Raw genomic sequence first — 17,568 nt, forward strand, 5'->3', positions numbered from 1 at the left:
TGGATGTCATGTCGGGGAAGGGGCCAAAGACACTTAGGCAACCACCAACTTCTCATCCCAAAGTCCCAGAGAGCAGACCTCCCGGTCTAGGATTGGTTTTGTCAAAGACGCCCACACCGAAAAGCTGGCTTCTACAGCCCCGCCTGAGGCCCGATCCTGGCCACGAAACGGGCCAAGAACCATCCCGCAAGGTCGGTGTACCCCTCAACCCTGTATCACAGAACAAGACATCCCCCCCCCCACTCTTCCGCACATGCCATCCCTCACCTGAGAGTCTCGTAGCCCTCTGGAGAACTCCTATGCATCCTTCAAGGTCCAGTTCAAATGCTCCTTCCTCTGAAGCCTGTCCTGACTCAGTGACATTCCCATATTCCATCCATGGGCTTCTGGCCTCGCCTGTCCTTACCACTCACTGCCTTACCAGCCTTAATTTAACGCTTTTAATCTTGCTCCCTCAAACATAAGTTCTCTCTAAAACACAGAACATGGGTCTTTCCCCTGGGAAAATTTTCCCTGGGTCCCTGTTACCTAAAACACTAGTTCTCAACCTTAAGCAAGCACCCATCACATAGAAACACAGATTACTGGGCACCACCCCAGAGTCCCCGAATTCAGCAGGTCTGGGCTGGGACCTGATATTTTGCATTGCTAACAAGGTCCCAGGAACTGCTCTGGGGGCCGAGGGCTGTACTTGGAGAACAGACCAAAAAGATCAAGTGCAAACTCTTCACCTCGGCATTCAAGGCCCTGCGCAACACCTCCTCCAATGACTTTCCCCACTCTCGATTTCGACCATGTACAGCCCAAACCCTAGTCTGCCCACCCCCCAAGCAGGCCACGCCTTCCTGCCTCCAGGCCACTGCCTGTGCCGTCCTTTCTGCCTGAAGCCCTCTGTCCCACTGGATCCACCCTCCTTGATTTCACAAGGTCTAAACAAGTCCCCAAAATGAGGAGCTAGCGCTTTACAAGGTTTACAAAGTAGCAAATGTAAGCAGCTGTCGGGGCAGCTACAAAAACGGGAGGGTAAGAACCCGGTTCTGCTATAGCAGCAGCTCTGAGTGATAAAAGACCAGCCTAAAGTGACAACTCCAGGACAAAAACATTCTGCTGTATCTATTTAAATAACCTCAGACGGTTACAGTCCAGTTACAAAGTGTCCTTTATCGCTATCTGGTGTTCCAGTTCAGCCCCTTTCTGGCCATGTGACCTTGGGGGCAGGGGCGGGGGAGGGGGGCGCTTAGCCTCTTTGTTTCTTGTTCTCATCTGTAAGATGGTGATAACAATGTCGCAGAAGGAAGAAGAAATGGCACCATCCACGTAGCACACACAGTTCGCCCTTGATAACAACTGGCTACTGCTGTGGGACCCGAGAAAGTCATGACCTTGGTACCACCAGCCACCATCAGTAATGGGCACAGACACATCAAAGGCAGTGTTTTTCCTTAATGGACACATAACCAGCAGTCCCATCCAGGCTTGTGTGGATGGACGGCAGGACGGACGGACAGATTAATGGGCGGACGGGGAGTGGGGAGATGGGGAAACCCCTTTGTATAACATCAAATGTGGCTCTGCAGGGCCGGTGTGGCGGCGGACACTTAAAACCCTTTCAAGTTCTCCTAAAGAGGTCCTCAGGCAACAACACAGAAATTCAAAGATGTCCACCAGAGTTCTTTATAACCAAAAATAAAAATAAAAGGGAAGGATTGCTCCTCAGTAGAACACAGCACGGTCAGAAGATGGAATTCTATACAACAGTCAAGAAGCAGGTCTAATCCCTACTGACACGGAATCTTACACAAAATGTATCTTACACAAAAAGAATAGGCTGAAAGGTTTAAAGAGAGTAACAGGTATGGTACAAATCCATCCTTTTTCAAACCCTGTGGGTATGGGGAGTGTGTGTCTATAGGAACCGCCTAGGAAAACACATTCCAAGCGTTATCGGTGGTTATCTCTGGTATAAAAATTTGGGTGGTATTCATCTTTTTTTGTTTGTTTAGCTTTTCTACATACTCTCATTTTCCCCTGATGACCATATACATCACAGCTGACTCCTGAACAATGCAGGGGTTAGGGGTGCCGACACCAAGCAGTTGAAAATCTGCTTGTAACTTCCAACTCCCCCAAACCGCACTAGTTGTCCCTGGATATCCATGGGGAATCGGTTCCAGGGTCCCCGCTGTACCCAAATCTGCGGGTGCTGACTGTCCCCTGTATAAAATGGCGCAGGACAATGCACAGCGGTAGCCCTCCACATCTGCGGACACCCAACCTCAGATAGAAGACAGTAGAGGTATTTATTGGAAAAAAATCCACATATTAACTGCGCGGTTCAAACTTGTGCTGTTCAAGGGTCCACTGTAATCGTTTAATTTCTTAAAAGACAGAAAGAACATTTTAAAAAGCGGCTCCATGAATCAGGACAGAGAAAACCCGTAGGCAGCAGCTTCAGGGGCCTCAGCTGTGTGACCCTGTGCGAGGGGTCCGCCCTCCCTGGACCTCTGTCCCTTCCTCTGGGAAAGGGTGACCAGTCTCCATGCCCTGCTCACCTCCCGAAGTGCTGGGAGACAGTGGATGAGGAAGGGCTTTGAGGCTTCAGCTGACACCAGGTGGTGGCAGTGGTTTTACCCCCCCCCCAGTGACAACTAGGAGACCCCCTGAGGAGACACTCAGAGAAGGAAGGGAACTTGCCCTGTGTCACGGGGAAGGCGGGAGCCAGTTTTAGTGGCCAGAGCTCCGGGTGGGGTCCAGTTCGCACCCAACCTCGGAGACGGCCTTGCTTCCTTCCTCCCTGCTGAACAGAGGCGTGACCTTCAACACAGCCTTTCTAAACCTTCCTTGCTGTCTGAGGCCACAGGATCCTTTTCCCAAATTTCCACGTTAAACATGAATAGTTCTACTCCTAAAACTCAGGCATTCTGTGCAACAAAATAAAAAAATTAAAAAAAAGCTAAGCAGGAGTCTATTTCCCATTATTTTATGTGGAAAAATTGTAAAGCATCACATGTCAACTCCAAACTCCCACTGATTTCTTAAAATGTAACTAAAACATAGTGACACTGTTTCCACGCATTGGAAACTAGCACGCTAGGAGGTGACATGCTGAAAACACCCCCTGCTGGCCCCCAAGGCATCACTCACAGCTGTCAGTAACCCCGCTACGTGCAGTGCCAAGAGAAAGGCCACGCCCAGTCCCGCCCCCCCGGGGGACTCCAGTCCACCGAGCCGGGGCAAGCTCCACAGAGCATCCACTTGTGACTCCACCAGCCTTCCAATTGCATCCAGAATGCACCAGAGAAGTCGCCAGCACACCGTTTTGTTACAATTGTACTGGGTTTTGAGGATACAAACACGCTGTTTACATATAAAATACTGGCTGAGAAAACGTCTGGTGAGACACGAGCCGTCTAGGAAGTGTGGGGTTTTTCAACAGAGAGGCATGAACACCAACGAGAACGTCAAGAGGGGAGACAGTATGCAGGGCAGGCCAGTCCGAGAAAAACCAGGGCACCCCGGGACACCTCGTGAGGGGACGGGCGATGCTGCGTTTGGAAGGGGGGCTCGAAGCTGCACCTGCCCTGTGCACAGACGGAAGAGGGGGGGCTGTTAAAGGCTTCCCTTCCTTAGGGCTGCCATTGGAAGGAACACCCACGTGGCAGCAACGCAGTGGTAGTAACGATTTTACTGGTACAAGTAACACAGTAGCCAACACCACACAACTGTTCACTCACCTCTTATCTGTGCCAGATGCTCTTAGAAGTACCTACCATAAGGCCCTGACCGGTTGGCTCAGTGGTAGAGCGTCAGCCTGGCGTGCAGAAGTCCCAGGTTCGATTCCCGGCCAGGGCACACAGGAGAAGCGCCCATCTGCTTCTCCACCCCTCCCCCCTCTCCTTCCTCTCTGTCTCTTTCTTCCCCTCCCGCAGCCAAGGCTCCATTGGAGCAAAAGATGGCCCGGGCGCTGGGGATGGCTCCTTGGCCTCTGCCCCAGGCACTAGAGTGGCTCTGGTTGCGACAGAGTGACACCCCGGATGGGCAGAGCATCGCCCCCTTGTGGGCGTGCCGGGTGGATCCCGGTCGGGCGCATGCGGGAGTCTGTCTGACTGCCTCCCCGTTTCCAGCTTCAGAAAAATACCAAAAAAAAAAAAGTACCTACCATAGCCTGACCAAGCAGTGGTACAGTGGATAGAGCGTCAGATTGGGATGCATAAGACCCAGGTTCAAGACCTCGAGGTCGCCAGTTTGAGCACAGGCTCATCTGATTTGAGCAAAGCTCACCAGCTTGAGCCCAAGGTCTCTGGCTTGAGCAAGGGGTCACTTGGTCTGCTGTAGCCCCCCAGTCAAGGCATATATAAGAAAGCAATCAATGAACTAAGGTGGTGCAACAAAGAATTGATGCTTCTCATCTCTCTCCTTTCCAGTCTGTCTGCCCCTACCTGTCCCTCTCTCTGTCTCCGTCACAAAAAAAAAGAAAAAGAAGTACCTACCACAAATTACCTCATTTAATCCCTATAACAATGCTGTGGGCTAGGTACTATCATCCCCACTTTACAGATGGAGAAACTGAGGCACAGAGCAGGAAAGAACTCACTGAGCGTTATCCACCTTACAAGCAGCAGAGCCAGGATTTGAGGACAGGCCAGAGGCTTTTGAGTTCCTTCCTGCTCTGAGCCAACCCCACAAGTGGAGGGGGTGTGCAGAAAGGGGGCGGCAGGGGACCAGGAGCCCCCTACCTCCCTCTGTCCCTGCCCCGGCCCCTGCCTTCCAGGCAGATGCTGAGAGAGAGCTGAAGCCCTGGGGCCCAGGCGGGCGGGCGATGCCTTACCCACAGCTTGGCGTCGTGGAAGTAGGCGCCCAGAAGCTTCACGATGTAGGGGTGGTCGCAGGTGGCCAGGATCTCAATCTCCACGATGTAGTCCTCCAGCTCCTCCTCACTCTTGGTCTCAATCACTTTGGCGGCGGCCAGGGCACCTGTCTCCTTGTTCTTGGCCTACAAAGAGGGAACACGGAAGGTCAGCAGATACAAGACCCTGGCCGATTGGCTCACTCGTAGAGTGGCGGCCTAGCGTGTAGGAGTCTCGGGTTTGATTCCTGGTCAGGGCACACAGAAGAAGCACCCATCTGCTTCTCCACCCCTCCTCCTCTCCTTCCTCTCTGTCTCTCTCTTCCCTTCCCGCAGCCGAGGTTCCATTGGAGCAAAGTTGGCCCAGGCGCTGAGGATGGCTCCATGGCCTCCGCCTCTGGCGCTAGAACGGCTCCGATTGCAACAAAGCAACACCCCCTAGTGGGCATGCCAGGTGGATCTCGGTCAGCGCATGCAGGAGTCTCTCTCCTTCCCTGCCTCGCACTTCAGAAAAATATAGATATATAAAAAAATAAAAAGATAAAATAAAAAAAAAGTAGGCCCTGGCCGGTTGGCTCAGCGGTAGAGCGTCAGCCTGGCGTGCGGGGGACCTGGGTTCGATTCCCGGCCAGGGCACATAGGAGAAGCGCCCATTTGCTTCTCCACCCCCCTCCCTCCTTCCTCTCTGTCTCTCTCTTCCCTCCCGCAGCCAAGGCTCCATTGGAGCAAAGATGGCCCGGGCGCTGGGGATGGCTCCTTGGCCTCTGCCCCAGGCGCTAGAGTGGCTCTGGTCGAGGCAGAGCGTCACCCCTGGTGGGCAGAGCATCGCCCCCTGGTGGGCAGAGCGTCGCCCCTGGTGGGCCGTGCCGGGTGGATCCCGGTCAGGCGCATGCGGGAGTCTGTCTGACTGTCTCTCCCCGTTTCCAGCTTCAGAAAAATACAAAAAAAAAAAAAAAAAAAAAAAGTACAACACTGAACAATAAACATGGCATGGTCCTTTTACAGAAAAACTGGAAAAGACACTTTCGTCGATGCTCACATGTAATAGAAATGCATGGAAAATTCTGGAAAGATACTGCCTGCCAGCAGGCTGGGAAGCAGCCTGAGGGAAGAGAGGGTCAAAGGGCACTCCACTCTCTGTACCATGTTAAGGTGGAAGGCTTCGCGGGTGGCCCTGGCCCTCCATTCCCTCCCCGCCCCCAGCCAGGGAGTCACTGGGGAGAATCTGGGCAAAGGCCAGCCCTCCACCAGCACCTTCCACGCCTGGAGGAAGGAGGCTGCCTGGCACCTTTCTCTGGGTTTCCTTCAAAGGGATGTTTGCTCCTGGAGGAGGGGGAGGCCCCGGCAGGGTGCAGACCCCAGGAGCACACCCAGCCTGCCTTGCCACCCGCCCTGAAAGGCAGCATTGAACACGGGGCGGGCCTCGGGCGGGGCGCCTCCATCCACCCTGGGGACACCGCTGCCCAGCTCCTGGCTCAGCTTCCAGGGACGGGCGCCTGCCAGGAAGGGGTTAGCAGCAGCCGTGGCACACGAAGTGACGTGGCCAAAATAAAGCCTGGCCGAGGCGGCCATCCACCTCCCGGAGGCCACAGAGGACGCAATGACGGCTGATGATAAAAACAGCGAACCCTGCGTGAGCAGGCGCCCAGGGAGCCTCTCACTGGTCTCCCACCCAGGGCTTGGCGACGAACAGCAGCATGCATGATTGGCAGAAGAGGACTCTGAGCTCCAGAGATGCACGGTGATCTGCCTCAGGTCACACATCAAGTGGGGGGTGGGCAGTGCAGGCCGGACCCAAACACAAGCCTGCCTGGGCTCTGAATCACTTCCCAACAGGCCCTCCCTGGACAGAGCCCAGTTCCCTGCTCTGTTCCGTCTCCCTTCGCTAAGGACAAATGCCAACCACAGCCGACAGCACACTTGGCAGCTAGGGAACAGTGCAGCTGCCAGAATTTAATCGGCCCACAGGCTATCCAGGCAGGTGTCAGCCATCGAGCCCGTTTCCCAGAGGAGCAGGCAGAGGCGCGGAGAGGCCCCACCCAGGATCGGCCTGTGGTCTCCCCCATTCTCACTGCCCACGGCTGCGTATAGTCAGTCACTCAACCGTTATCTACTGAGCCCGTGTTAGTGTGTGGCACTTTTCCAGTGAACAAGGCAGTCTGTGCACAGAGGGGGCATCTGTGGGTTGGAGTCACTGCCCTCCCCGAACAGAACGCACCCCCAGCCAGACTTTTCTCTGCAGCAGAGCAACCCCTCCCCTCATTCCCAAGCCCCAAAGAGGCAATGGAGTGAATGCCACCCCTATCTCTGGAAGTGGGTGGGTGGATGACTCATCCTGGCCAATCAGACCACGGGGACCAGCTCAGGTAAGGATGCGATCCAGGCAGCCAATGAAATGCAGCCTCAGAACAATTGCTGAGACCCGGGAGATGGTCCCAAGCCCTTCTGTACCACTAGCATCCAGCTATGCCTGAGGCAGGCCTGGAACTGTGGGGGGCGGGGATTCCTGCCCGCCCCCCATCTCCCGGGGGAGGGGGGCAACCTGAAAACTAGCTGAGCCTGGAACCGAACTAGGGAGTACCCTGTTCGGTCCCCTCCGTTAAGTGACTCCCACATGGAACCACTGTTAAGAGCCTCATCTTACATATAAGAAAAGTGATGCTCAGAGAGGTCAAGCCACTTGCCCAGGGTTGCAAAGGGCTAGGAACTGAAGTCAGGCCTTTCTCTGTGGCTTCAAAGTCCATGTTCCTGACCGCTTTGCCAGAGGTGCCTATGAATTCTGCAAGGGTCCTCTCTGGGCCTCAGTTTCCCTCTCTGCACAGGGATGCCCACGATCTCTGTGGTCTGATCTGAGGGCATCATGGGGAGAGGGAAGGTCTTGGAAAGCAAAGGGTGGTCCACGTGGACGAGGCACCCGTGGGAGGTGACAGACAAGGAGTCACATAAAGAACAAGCGGCCTCTGATGTCCGTCTCTCCCCCACCCCGGCCGAGGCAGGGCTGGGGCTCCTACCCGGCCGTCCACTGCTGGCCGGCATGGCTAAACCCTCGGCCCACACCCTGGAGAGCAGAGACAGTGGCCACTTGTGTTTTCTAGCGTTGGCACCTCTGCAGGAACAATCCTCTCCCTTGTGCAGCTGGGGGCCCAGCCTGGAGGAGGTGGGGACAGCCTTGCCTACTGGGAGCCCTGCCCCACCCCACCCAAGGGGCCCAGCCAGCCAGAGGCTAGAGGCTTCCTGAAAGTCAGCCACACAGGGGCAGCCAGCAGGGGACGGCCCCCAGGCCCTCCCCTACCCTCCAGGCTGCAGGCTGGCATCACTGTGTCTTTTTCGAGAAGGCACTGTGTCCCCTGTCTCCTCCTCCAAAGGAAGAACTGATATCACAGAACTTAGGGACCAGAAAGAACGCCGGCCACAGCCCTAACACCAACTCCCTAACCCCCACTCTGCTGCAGATGGGGAAACACAGTCCACAGAGGTGAGTGCAGTGACCAGGGTCCAACTGATGACAGCCGCCCCATCTATACACAGGGGATCACCACCTGCCCCGAGCAGAGTAAATGAGAACACGGGAGCCAAGAACCCGCAGGGGATGGTCCCGGGGCCACGCAGGCCTGGGAGACACAGAGCTGCCCCGAGATGAGTCCTAACAGGGCAGCAGAGGAACGGGACGGCGTCCACCTCCCTCGCTCTCTGTGCAAGGGCCTCATGAGGGGCTGAGCCCGCCTGGTCCAGGTGATGCAGACAGTGATGCAGACAGTCACGTGCCCCAAAACAGACCACAGGGCTGTACCTGTTAGTTTTTTGGTTTGTTTTTTTTTTTGGGGGGGGGTGCTAAAGGTAACAGGAAAAAGGCTTTTCTCTTTCTGGGGAGGGGGGCGGATTGCTACAATAACAGAGGGAAGGATGGAGGGTCTTGAAGCCCACCCATCTTACCACTCCTTCGGAGAGCCCGCCTGAGGCTGAGGCCAAGACGGGGAAGCAGGGCTCACAGGGCTCACACGTGCAGGAGGGCGGGGGCTGGCGGTCTGTGAACACCTGCAGCCAGCTGTTCCTGAAGGCCGATCTGCCCCCCAGTTATGTGAACCACTCGACCCCCTCTGGACTTGCGCCACTGTCCCCTAAAATGGAAATTAGCTCCCCGTCTCTGGGGGTGTTCCACAAATATGTATGGAAGTACTTCTCCACGCCAGTGCAGTTCCGGCCCCTGGGACACGTGTGACGAGGGCCCCCTTCACCCCCACGTGCACTGTGAGCTGGAAAGGGCCCTTCACTGAGATCCCTCGGAGGGGCTGGCTGATAACCCAGACAGTCACTAACGGGCCTCAGGCAAACAGAAGCCATGAGATTCTTCTGCCGGAAGAATCTTCCTCCAAAAACGTGGATTTCCACGCTTATTAAATAAACAAGACAAGGACTAACGACAACACCCAGCGCTCTCGACCAAATGAGTGGGTGCTCATCACTGACGAGACTACAGATTCCATCTTTTAGGGACAAAACTTAGCAAGAGGTTATAGAAGCCTTTAAAATGTCTTTTTTTTTCTCTTAAGCCTAATATCTACCTCTCATTCTTGATCATTTAAGGCCAGAAAGTAATTTCAAAAAGGGCAACAAATGAAATGCACTAAGATCAGCCCTGGCCGGGTAGCTCAGATGCTTAGAGCATCAAACCAATACGCCAAGGTTGCAAGTTCACTCCCCAGTCACAGCACATACAAGAACTAATCAATGCATGCCAAAATATGTGTAACAACACATTGATGTTTCTACCCCGCCCCTTTCCACTTCTCTCTAAAAACCATCAATAATTTTTTTTAAAATGTTAATGTACTAAGATCATCTTCATATTAATCCATAATAATGGCCAAAAAGTGGAAATAACCTTAGCTGTTCAACTGTTAAGACAACGATGGGGCCTGATCTGTGGTGGCGCAGTGGATAAAGCGTCGACCTAGAAATGCTGAGGTCGCCGGTTCAAAACCCTGGGCTTGCCTGATCAAGGCACATATGGGAGTTGATGCTTCCAGCTCCTCCCCCTTTCTCTCTCTCTGTCTCTCTCTCCTCTCTCTCCTCTCTAAAAATGAATAATAATAAAAAAAAGACAATGATGGGTTTGTCTGACCAGGCGGTGGCGCAGTGGATAGACTGTCGGACTGGGATGTAGAGGACCCAGGTTCGAGACCCCGAGGCCTCCAGCTTCAGTGCAGGCTCATCTGGTTTGATCAAAGCTCACCAGCTTGGACCCAAGGTCGCTGGCTCGAGCAAGGGGTTACTCGGTCTGCTGTAGCCCCACGGTCAAGGCACATATAAGAAAGCAATCAATGAACAACTAAGGTGTCGCTACGAAAAACTGATGATTGATGCTTCTCATCTCTCTCCGTTCCTGTCTGTCTGTCCCTATCTATCCCTATCTCTGACTCTCTCTCTGTCTCTGTAAAAAAAAAAAAAAGAGAGAGAGAGAGAGAGAAGGGCGGGATTAACTCAGTGGGATAGTAAGCAATCCTTTAAAATAATAAATAGGAAGATGACATAGTAATAAGAAGAAGTAATTAAGCCAAAAAGTAGTAAGTCAACAAAGCAGGATAATAAAATTACAGCGAGGTTATCACTTTGGGAAAACTGCGCCTACACAGAGAGGCAAGCCAGACACACAGCGTAACGAAGCCAGTGGCTCTTAGACGGTGACTGCACCCAGTGACCCCTGGCAATTATCCGCAGGGGTCCCAGTGAGGACAGACTGGGCTGGTGTCCAGACAGTGACCACTTCATCCTGACCTTGCCTATCCTCTCAGGAACCCACCTGAGCTGCACTGTTCAACATGGTGGCTACATGCGACACCGTGGCCACGTAAATTACATGAAATGACAATTTAATTCCCCACTTGCATTAGCCACACACAGTTCAAGTGCTTAATCACCATCTGAGGTGAGCAGCTACCATCCTGAATAAAACAGATACAGTACACTCCAATTCCTGCAGGAAGTTCTAGTAGGCAGCCTTGCACACGAGGCTGCACAAGGAAAAAACAAAAAACAAAACAAAAAACCCAAACGTATTCTTAAAAACCCCATCCCATATCCCCACCTCAGCCTCAGAAACAGGTATTTCTTTTCCTGGGAAGGAGCAAAGGGCTGGGAGCAGAGAGTGGGAAGAGGCAGCTCAGGGGAGATCACTTGCTAGTGAGGTCTCCTAGCAACCCGGCGCGAGGGACGGCTCCTAGCTGACCCGTCAGATGAGCAGCCTGGGCCTGTGGGTCAGAGCCAAAGAACGGAGCAGTCAAGGCTAACGCTTTCCGTTCTCCCTGTCCTCTGGATTCCGGACGGACGGCTGTGCCGGGCATGTGTCCAATGCAGTTCCGGCCCCTGGAACCAAAGAGGGGCTTGGTCTGGGTCCCAAAATACACAGCAGCGGTGGTGTCCCTGCATGGTGGTGACTGCTGCCAGTCGCAGGAAAGGCCTGGATTGAGGGAGGGCATCTGACCAGGGTCAGAGGGAACCAGGGTCCCGACAGAACCGGCCACAGGCAGGGGAAGGGCCCGACGCAGACTACAGCAGGGTGGTCGGAGGGCGGCACAGAGCCAGGAAGGCCGGCCACTGTGGCCTCGGGTTCAGATTCCAAAAGCGCCCCTGGCTGGCGGGCACGAGTCAGTCACAGAGCGAAGCCGGGTACGCACCACAGCACGGGGCCTTCCGGGGGCTTGAGTCCTGCGGGCCTGTGGCTAAGAAAGGCCCGCCAAGGCCCCCTGTAGTCCCGGGGCAGGGTAAGGAGCACCCTGCCTTGTCCCAGCAGAAGTCCCTGAGGCAGAGGGACTGCCTGCCACCTCCTCCACCAGAACAGAAAATGAAGGGCCAGGTAGAGACTGCGGCCTGTCCCAGGTCACACCGCTAAAAAGAGGCTGCCAGGACTTGAACTCAGGTTTCGCTGTCTGCCCGGGGCTGCTTCCCCTCAGTGGCTCCTCCCCACCAGAAGCTGCTTGTGTGGCCAGTCCTGCTTCCCCGCCGCCTCCTCCTCCACCGCCTCCAACCCCGGCGCTCCCAGGACACACCTCCAGCGGCCCCCAGCCGCGGACACGATGAAGCCCACACTCCCTTGGCCTGGTGCTCACCGCCCTGGTGATGTGCCCACGTCTACCTGTCCAGGATTCCACTATCTCCCCGCACCCATCCCACTATGCTACCTACTTCCGCCTTTCTTCACGCCCTCCCTCCACCTGACTGCCTTCCCCCACCCGAGTTTAACCCTTCCGCCAGGTCTAACCGGACCAGAGCCCACCCCACGAAATGCTCCCAGAACTCCTTCCCACCGCCCCCACTGGAGTCTCTTCACCCCTTCCTATCACCGACCACCTGGTGCCACGGTCATTCGTGTCCCGAGTTCCTCTCTAACCTGGCTGTGAGCTCCGAACGGCTCAGCCTACGACGACTTGTTTCAGGCTGCCCCACAGAGCCTGGCACAGACGGGCAGTAGAGAGATGGGGAGGCAGGTCACGGGGAAGACGGAGAATGGTGGGCAGACAGGTAGGTGGGGGAGGGAGTGGGTGGGTAGATGGGAGGGTGGGCAGGTGGGTGGATGGATAGATGGCAGGGAGGGTGGGTGGGTGGAGGGATGAGAGGGAGAGAAGGAGGGAAGATTGGCAGGTAGATGGATGAATGAATTGGGTGTCTGCACCTCCTTGCAAACAGAGAGAAATGACGCCCTCCACATAAGAGGAGAAAGAAAAGTGACAAGAAGTCCATTTCTCCCTCAATACATTTAGACTCCTGAATGTCGAGCGGTTCTCTGATTCTGGAAGATGGGCCTTCTTTTTTTTTTTTTTAATTTATTCATCTTTAGAGAGGAGAGGGAGAGACAGAGAGAGAAGGGGGGAGGAGCTGGAAGCATCAATTCCCATATGTGCCTTGATCAGGCAAGCCCAGGGTTTTGAACCGGCAACCTCAGCATTTCCAGGTCGACGCTTTATCCACTGTGCCACCACAGGTCAGGCAGATGGGCCTTCTTTCTCTTGAAGAAGCAGAAGGCTCTGACGGGGCCAGGACATACACAGTTAACAAGCCTGCGAGTGGAGAGACGCCATCCTGATCAATGACCGCCAGGGCCAAGTTTCAGCTCGGCGACACACAAGAGACGGCAGAGCTTCAGAACAAGCGACGCTTCAGGATGACCAAGAGTATGAGATACAAAAGCAGAGGAGTGACACGGCCTCCAAAGACAGGCCCGTAATAACAGTAACGACCCTCGCTCCCTCGGGAGGGAGGAGAAGCTTGGCGAGCCATCCTGGCACGGCAGGGAAACGCCGAGCCTCAAAATCCTCCCGGGGCCAGCGAAGAAAAACCAAAACCCACACAGGACCCGCCCCAGAGATACCGCATCCTGGTCTTGGCCGAAGAGCCGGGCTACCCAGCCAACTTGGCCAGGGACGTAGGAGCCGGCAGATCTCAGCTCTTCAAAAGCGCTGAGGAACCCGAGCCCGCCGATCCCTGATAAGGAAGGTGAGAGGGGCTCCCACCTTCCCCACACTCCCTGGGCCAGAGGACTGGTGCTGAGTCATCCCTGCGGGGGGCCATCCAGGGTCAAGGGCGAAGAGGAGGGAGAGGAGGGAGAGGTGGGAGAGAAGGAAGCTCGGCTCCCAGGCCTCCCCTGCTGCCCCCGCTCTGCGCGCCACCCAGGCACCTTCGGGCTTCATGGCCCCAACCTCCACCACCACCTTGGGGGGCCGTGGACCCCGCAGCCCTGCTTTCTGGGCAGTCCCAAACCTCAAGAGACGAAGGTTACTCAGGGTTTCCCAGCGGCAGTACTTCTGGTCCTGTTTTCTTTTATTTATTTTTTTATTGTTCTATAAAACATCATGTACTCATTAAAAGAACCTTCCAAATAGAAGAGTACAAAGAAGAAAAACCAGCCCGAGTCCCTTCAGCATCCTGGAGCTCCTCCTCCCAGTAGTCCCGAGGACCCAAACCTGTGTGTCGGGCCAGCCAGCCCCAGGCTTCCCAGCCACGTGACCCCAGGGGACCTCCGTGACCTCTCTGCCCCCCGGTATAATAAAGATGCCGGCAGTTCCTGCTTTGAGGACTCCTGCAAGCCCTCACTGGGTTAACCCGCGGGCGATGGCCAGAACAGGGCCGGGCGCGTCGGTGCGGTTCCCCATCCTCTACAAATCGGGGTGGAACTGTCCACGCTGACTTAGCGCTTTCCCCTTTTATTTGGCAGATGTTACGAAAAGCCCCTCGGATCATCCAGATCTTCCACAGAGAGATCTGGAGCAGCTGCAGACTGTCCCCCTGGCCGGAGTGCCCACCACGGAGCTGGCCAGCCCCCCACTGTCAGGCCCCTCCCTCCACACCGGTCCCACGGTACTGCACCCAGAAGCCCGGGACTTGAATGACCTGTGGCCAGACGGCCCTCCAAATGGCTGGGCCACGTTACACTGACATTGATCATACAAGCGGGTCGGTCCCCTCTGTCCCCCTGCTAACACTGGGCATCATTCAGGTGTTCACCGGCTGCTTCAGCCGCATCCTGGCCATGTGTCCCTGGGCCCGGGGCCTCGTAAGATCGCAGGTGTAAAGACCACTATGTCCCGCTTGAGAAAGCAAATCTGTTATCTCAATTTTGTAGCAAAGGAAACCGAGACCCCTCTAGAGGGGTGGCGTCTCTTGGCCTAGGTCATGCGGCCAAGACAGTGGCCATGCCGGCACTGGCAGGATGAGGATCTCCTACAAGTCAGGGCCTCCGAGGCCGGCTCTTGCGGGAGGTGTGGGTGCTCACAGGTCTGCAGAGGGGCTCCCTGCTGGGCACGGCAGCCGGTCCTGCAGGCCGATCAGAGGGGGCACTGGCCCAGGTCCCTCATTCACGGGGCACAGCAGTCACCTCTCCTCGGCCCCAGCGATGGGTCTGCTGTCACCCCAAAGTGGGGGTAGAGTGGTGAGGGTGCCCGGGACGAAGGCTTGAGAAAGAGCTCGGACCCCCCCCCCCCCATGCGGAAGCACAGCCCACCGAGAGGCGAGCCCAAGGCAGAAAGAGTCTCGGGACTACCAGGGACACCGCCAGCTGTGACGGTCACTGCCTCGGCGTGACAAAGCCAGCTTTGACGGTGGGGACTGCCTCAGAGGGCCAAGAACCGGGCCGGGCTGCCAGATAAGTCAGGCAGGAACTTTCCAGGAAGGCGGGGGGGAGGAACGCGAGGCCCCAGAGATGGCGTCTCCCTCCAGGGCACGAACACGGCTCTTCCGGCCCCCAGAGTAGCCTCGGCTACCCTGCACTGACCATCCACGGGGCGGGCACAGCGCGGAGACAGCCCTCCCCTGGCAGTGAACTTGTCAAGGGCTGGGCTGGAGCCTTCATCTTCCCAGAATCCCAGCGGGAGGCGAGATGCCCGCTGCTCCGCAGGAAGCCGACACCCCAGCATCCAGGAGCGGCCTCCTGGGGACACCCCTCCATCACTCCGCAGGAAGCCGGGCAATCCAGTCCACAGAAACCATCATCATCACAACCATGTAGACAACGACAGTCACGGTCACTTGTCCACCTTCTGTGCTGGACGCCTCATCAAGGTCTGGCTCCATGACTCAATCTTTACAAATTCCCTGAGGGTAACATTATTTGGGGCTGCGTTTTACAGATCAAGATGCTGAGGCTCAGAGAGGTCAGGCAACTTCCCCGAGGCCACACAGGAAGTAGGCGGTGAAGCCAGGAGAAAGGCTCACAACTGACCTTACTCATCACCACAGCACCAGGCCCCCTGGACGGGGAGGAAGCTGGGCCTGGCACTTATTCCGTGGTTCATTCATTGGGCAGAGAGACTAGCCAGGCATCTACCAGGAGCAGGCCCATTATCCAGGAGATGGGTAACTGTGTGTGTGTGTGTGTGTGTGTGCACGCGTGCGTGTGTGTGTCAGGGCAGGCCTCTCTGAGGGGGGGACATTTGCGTTGAGACCCAGAGGATGAAAAGGAACCCCAGGGCACAGTCACAGGAAGAGAGCTGCAGGTAGAAGACAGGGGACCCCCTGCCCCTCCTCACCGGACAGAGGCCGCTTAGCGTTAACACTTTAGTCACCGGCATAGCCTGAATTCTGGCTGTGATAGGACTTGTAAGTAAAAAGAAATTACGTAAACTAAGGAGGAGGGAAGAAAAAAAAGAAATGTAGCAAAGGGGACCGCAGAGAGAAAGGAGAAGAGAGAGGAGAGATGGAGGAAGTGGGAGGGGCGTGCAGTGGAGGGGAGAGGGGGGAGGAGGAGGCTGCTTCGGGTAGGTCCCCCCTGTGCTGGCAGCAGGCAGCACCTCAGACGCCCTCCAGGGCCCCAGGAGCACCCAGCTTCCCCACCCTGACCCCCACCCGTCCCCTGTCACTTCCTCTGCTGCCCTGCCCACGCAGCCACCACTTCCTCTGCAGGAGAGGCCACCAGCACCCTCGGGGGCTCAGCCCAGCTGCAGCTGGAGAGGCCTGGGAAGAGAGGACACATTCCTGTGCGCAGAAACACCAAGGCTGCGGGGGGACACCTCACTGGAGCGACCTAGGATCCCATCCTCCCAATACGCCCCTTTGTCTTCCCCCACCTCCTGTACAGTATAAAATAGAAAAGGTCCTGCCTGCAGCGGGCAAAGCGTCAACCTGAAGTGCTAAGGTCACCAATTCGAGCCCCAGGCGTGCCCAGGTAAAGGCACATACAAGAAATAACTACTATGAGTTGATGCTTCCTGCTCCTCCCCCACTCTCTAAAATCAATAAACAAAATCTGAAAAAAAAAGAAAGGGCCCAGGCTCCTGGCTAGAGATCTGGGTTCAAGTCCCACCCTTGCCACAGAACAGCTGTGTGACCCTTAGCAAGTCACTGTACCTCTCTGGGCTTCATCGGAGGTGAAGTGAGGATATTAACCCGCCTTTCACGGGGCTAGTATAAGATAAACACTGGACAGATAAGAATGGAGCAAAAGTCAACTGCCTATTCATTTACCTCATTCACCTTGGGACTCACAGTGCCTGGCACACAGCAGGTGCTCAATTAATAAGTCTAATGACTAACACTTACATGAGCCCTTCCAACGTCCTGGGCCAAGTGGTTTGCCTCAGTCATTTCATCCTCCAACAACCCAGCGAGGTAGCACCATTCCTACAGCCATTTCACAGATAGAGAAACTGAGTCACAGCTCAGTCATTCTCTCAGGACCACAGAGCCCACAAGAGACAGAGCCAGGTCTTACCACCCAGCCCTCACCCCGTTCCTGTGCCATCTCTGGCCCTGACCAACCTGCGCTCCCCTTCCCGTCTCACCTTCTCTGCTTCCCTTCCTCCTCCTGAGTACCCCGCCTCCCTCTCTAGAATCTTCCATGACTCCTACCCACATTCCGCATCTCATCCTCAGGCCGGTTGCCTTTCATCAGTCACTCCCCTCCCTGGGCTCTGACTTGGAACCCAACCTCAGCTCTGGCCTTTCCCACCACCCCTGCCTGCCTCAGCCACCAGGACATGGCCACTCTGCCCCAGCCTTCACTCATCGGTGGCCTCAGACAGCTAGGAAACCTGGCTCTGGCATCCCCCAATTATCTGGGCAAACCTCTCTCCCCTCTGGGGATCACCCAGAGAGCGCCCCTCTCTAACACTACGGGAGGCTGACCTGGTCAGGCCCAAGGGTTTGGGGCAAGCAGGCCATTAGCTGAGCTTTAAAACGGTCACATCTTAAAACCTGAGCTTGGCATTCAAGGCTCTCTAGACTCGGCCCTCAAA

General features: G+C 55.7%; 1 protein-coding gene across 1 annotated transcript in view; it reads right to left on the reverse strand.

Annotated features, from left to right (window-relative positions):
* The window catches only part of STK10 (serine/threonine kinase 10), a 93,332-nt gene that overhangs the window by 68,035 nt on the left and 7,729 nt on the right, over positions 1-17,568 (reverse strand). Inside the window, exon 2 of the mRNA XM_066273281.1 lies at positions 4,829-4,993. Coding sequence (XP_066129378.1) covers positions 4,829-4,993 — 165 coding nt within the window. The remainder of the gene's footprint in view (positions 1-4,828; positions 4,994-17,568) is intronic.

The sequence above is a fragment of the Saccopteryx bilineata genome, chromosome 4 (genome assembly GCF_036850765.1).
Source record: "Saccopteryx bilineata isolate mSacBil1 chromosome 4, mSacBil1_pri_phased_curated, whole genome shotgun sequence".
NCBI classification, from domain to species: domain Eukaryota; kingdom Metazoa; phylum Chordata; class Mammalia; order Chiroptera; family Emballonuridae; genus Saccopteryx; species Saccopteryx bilineata.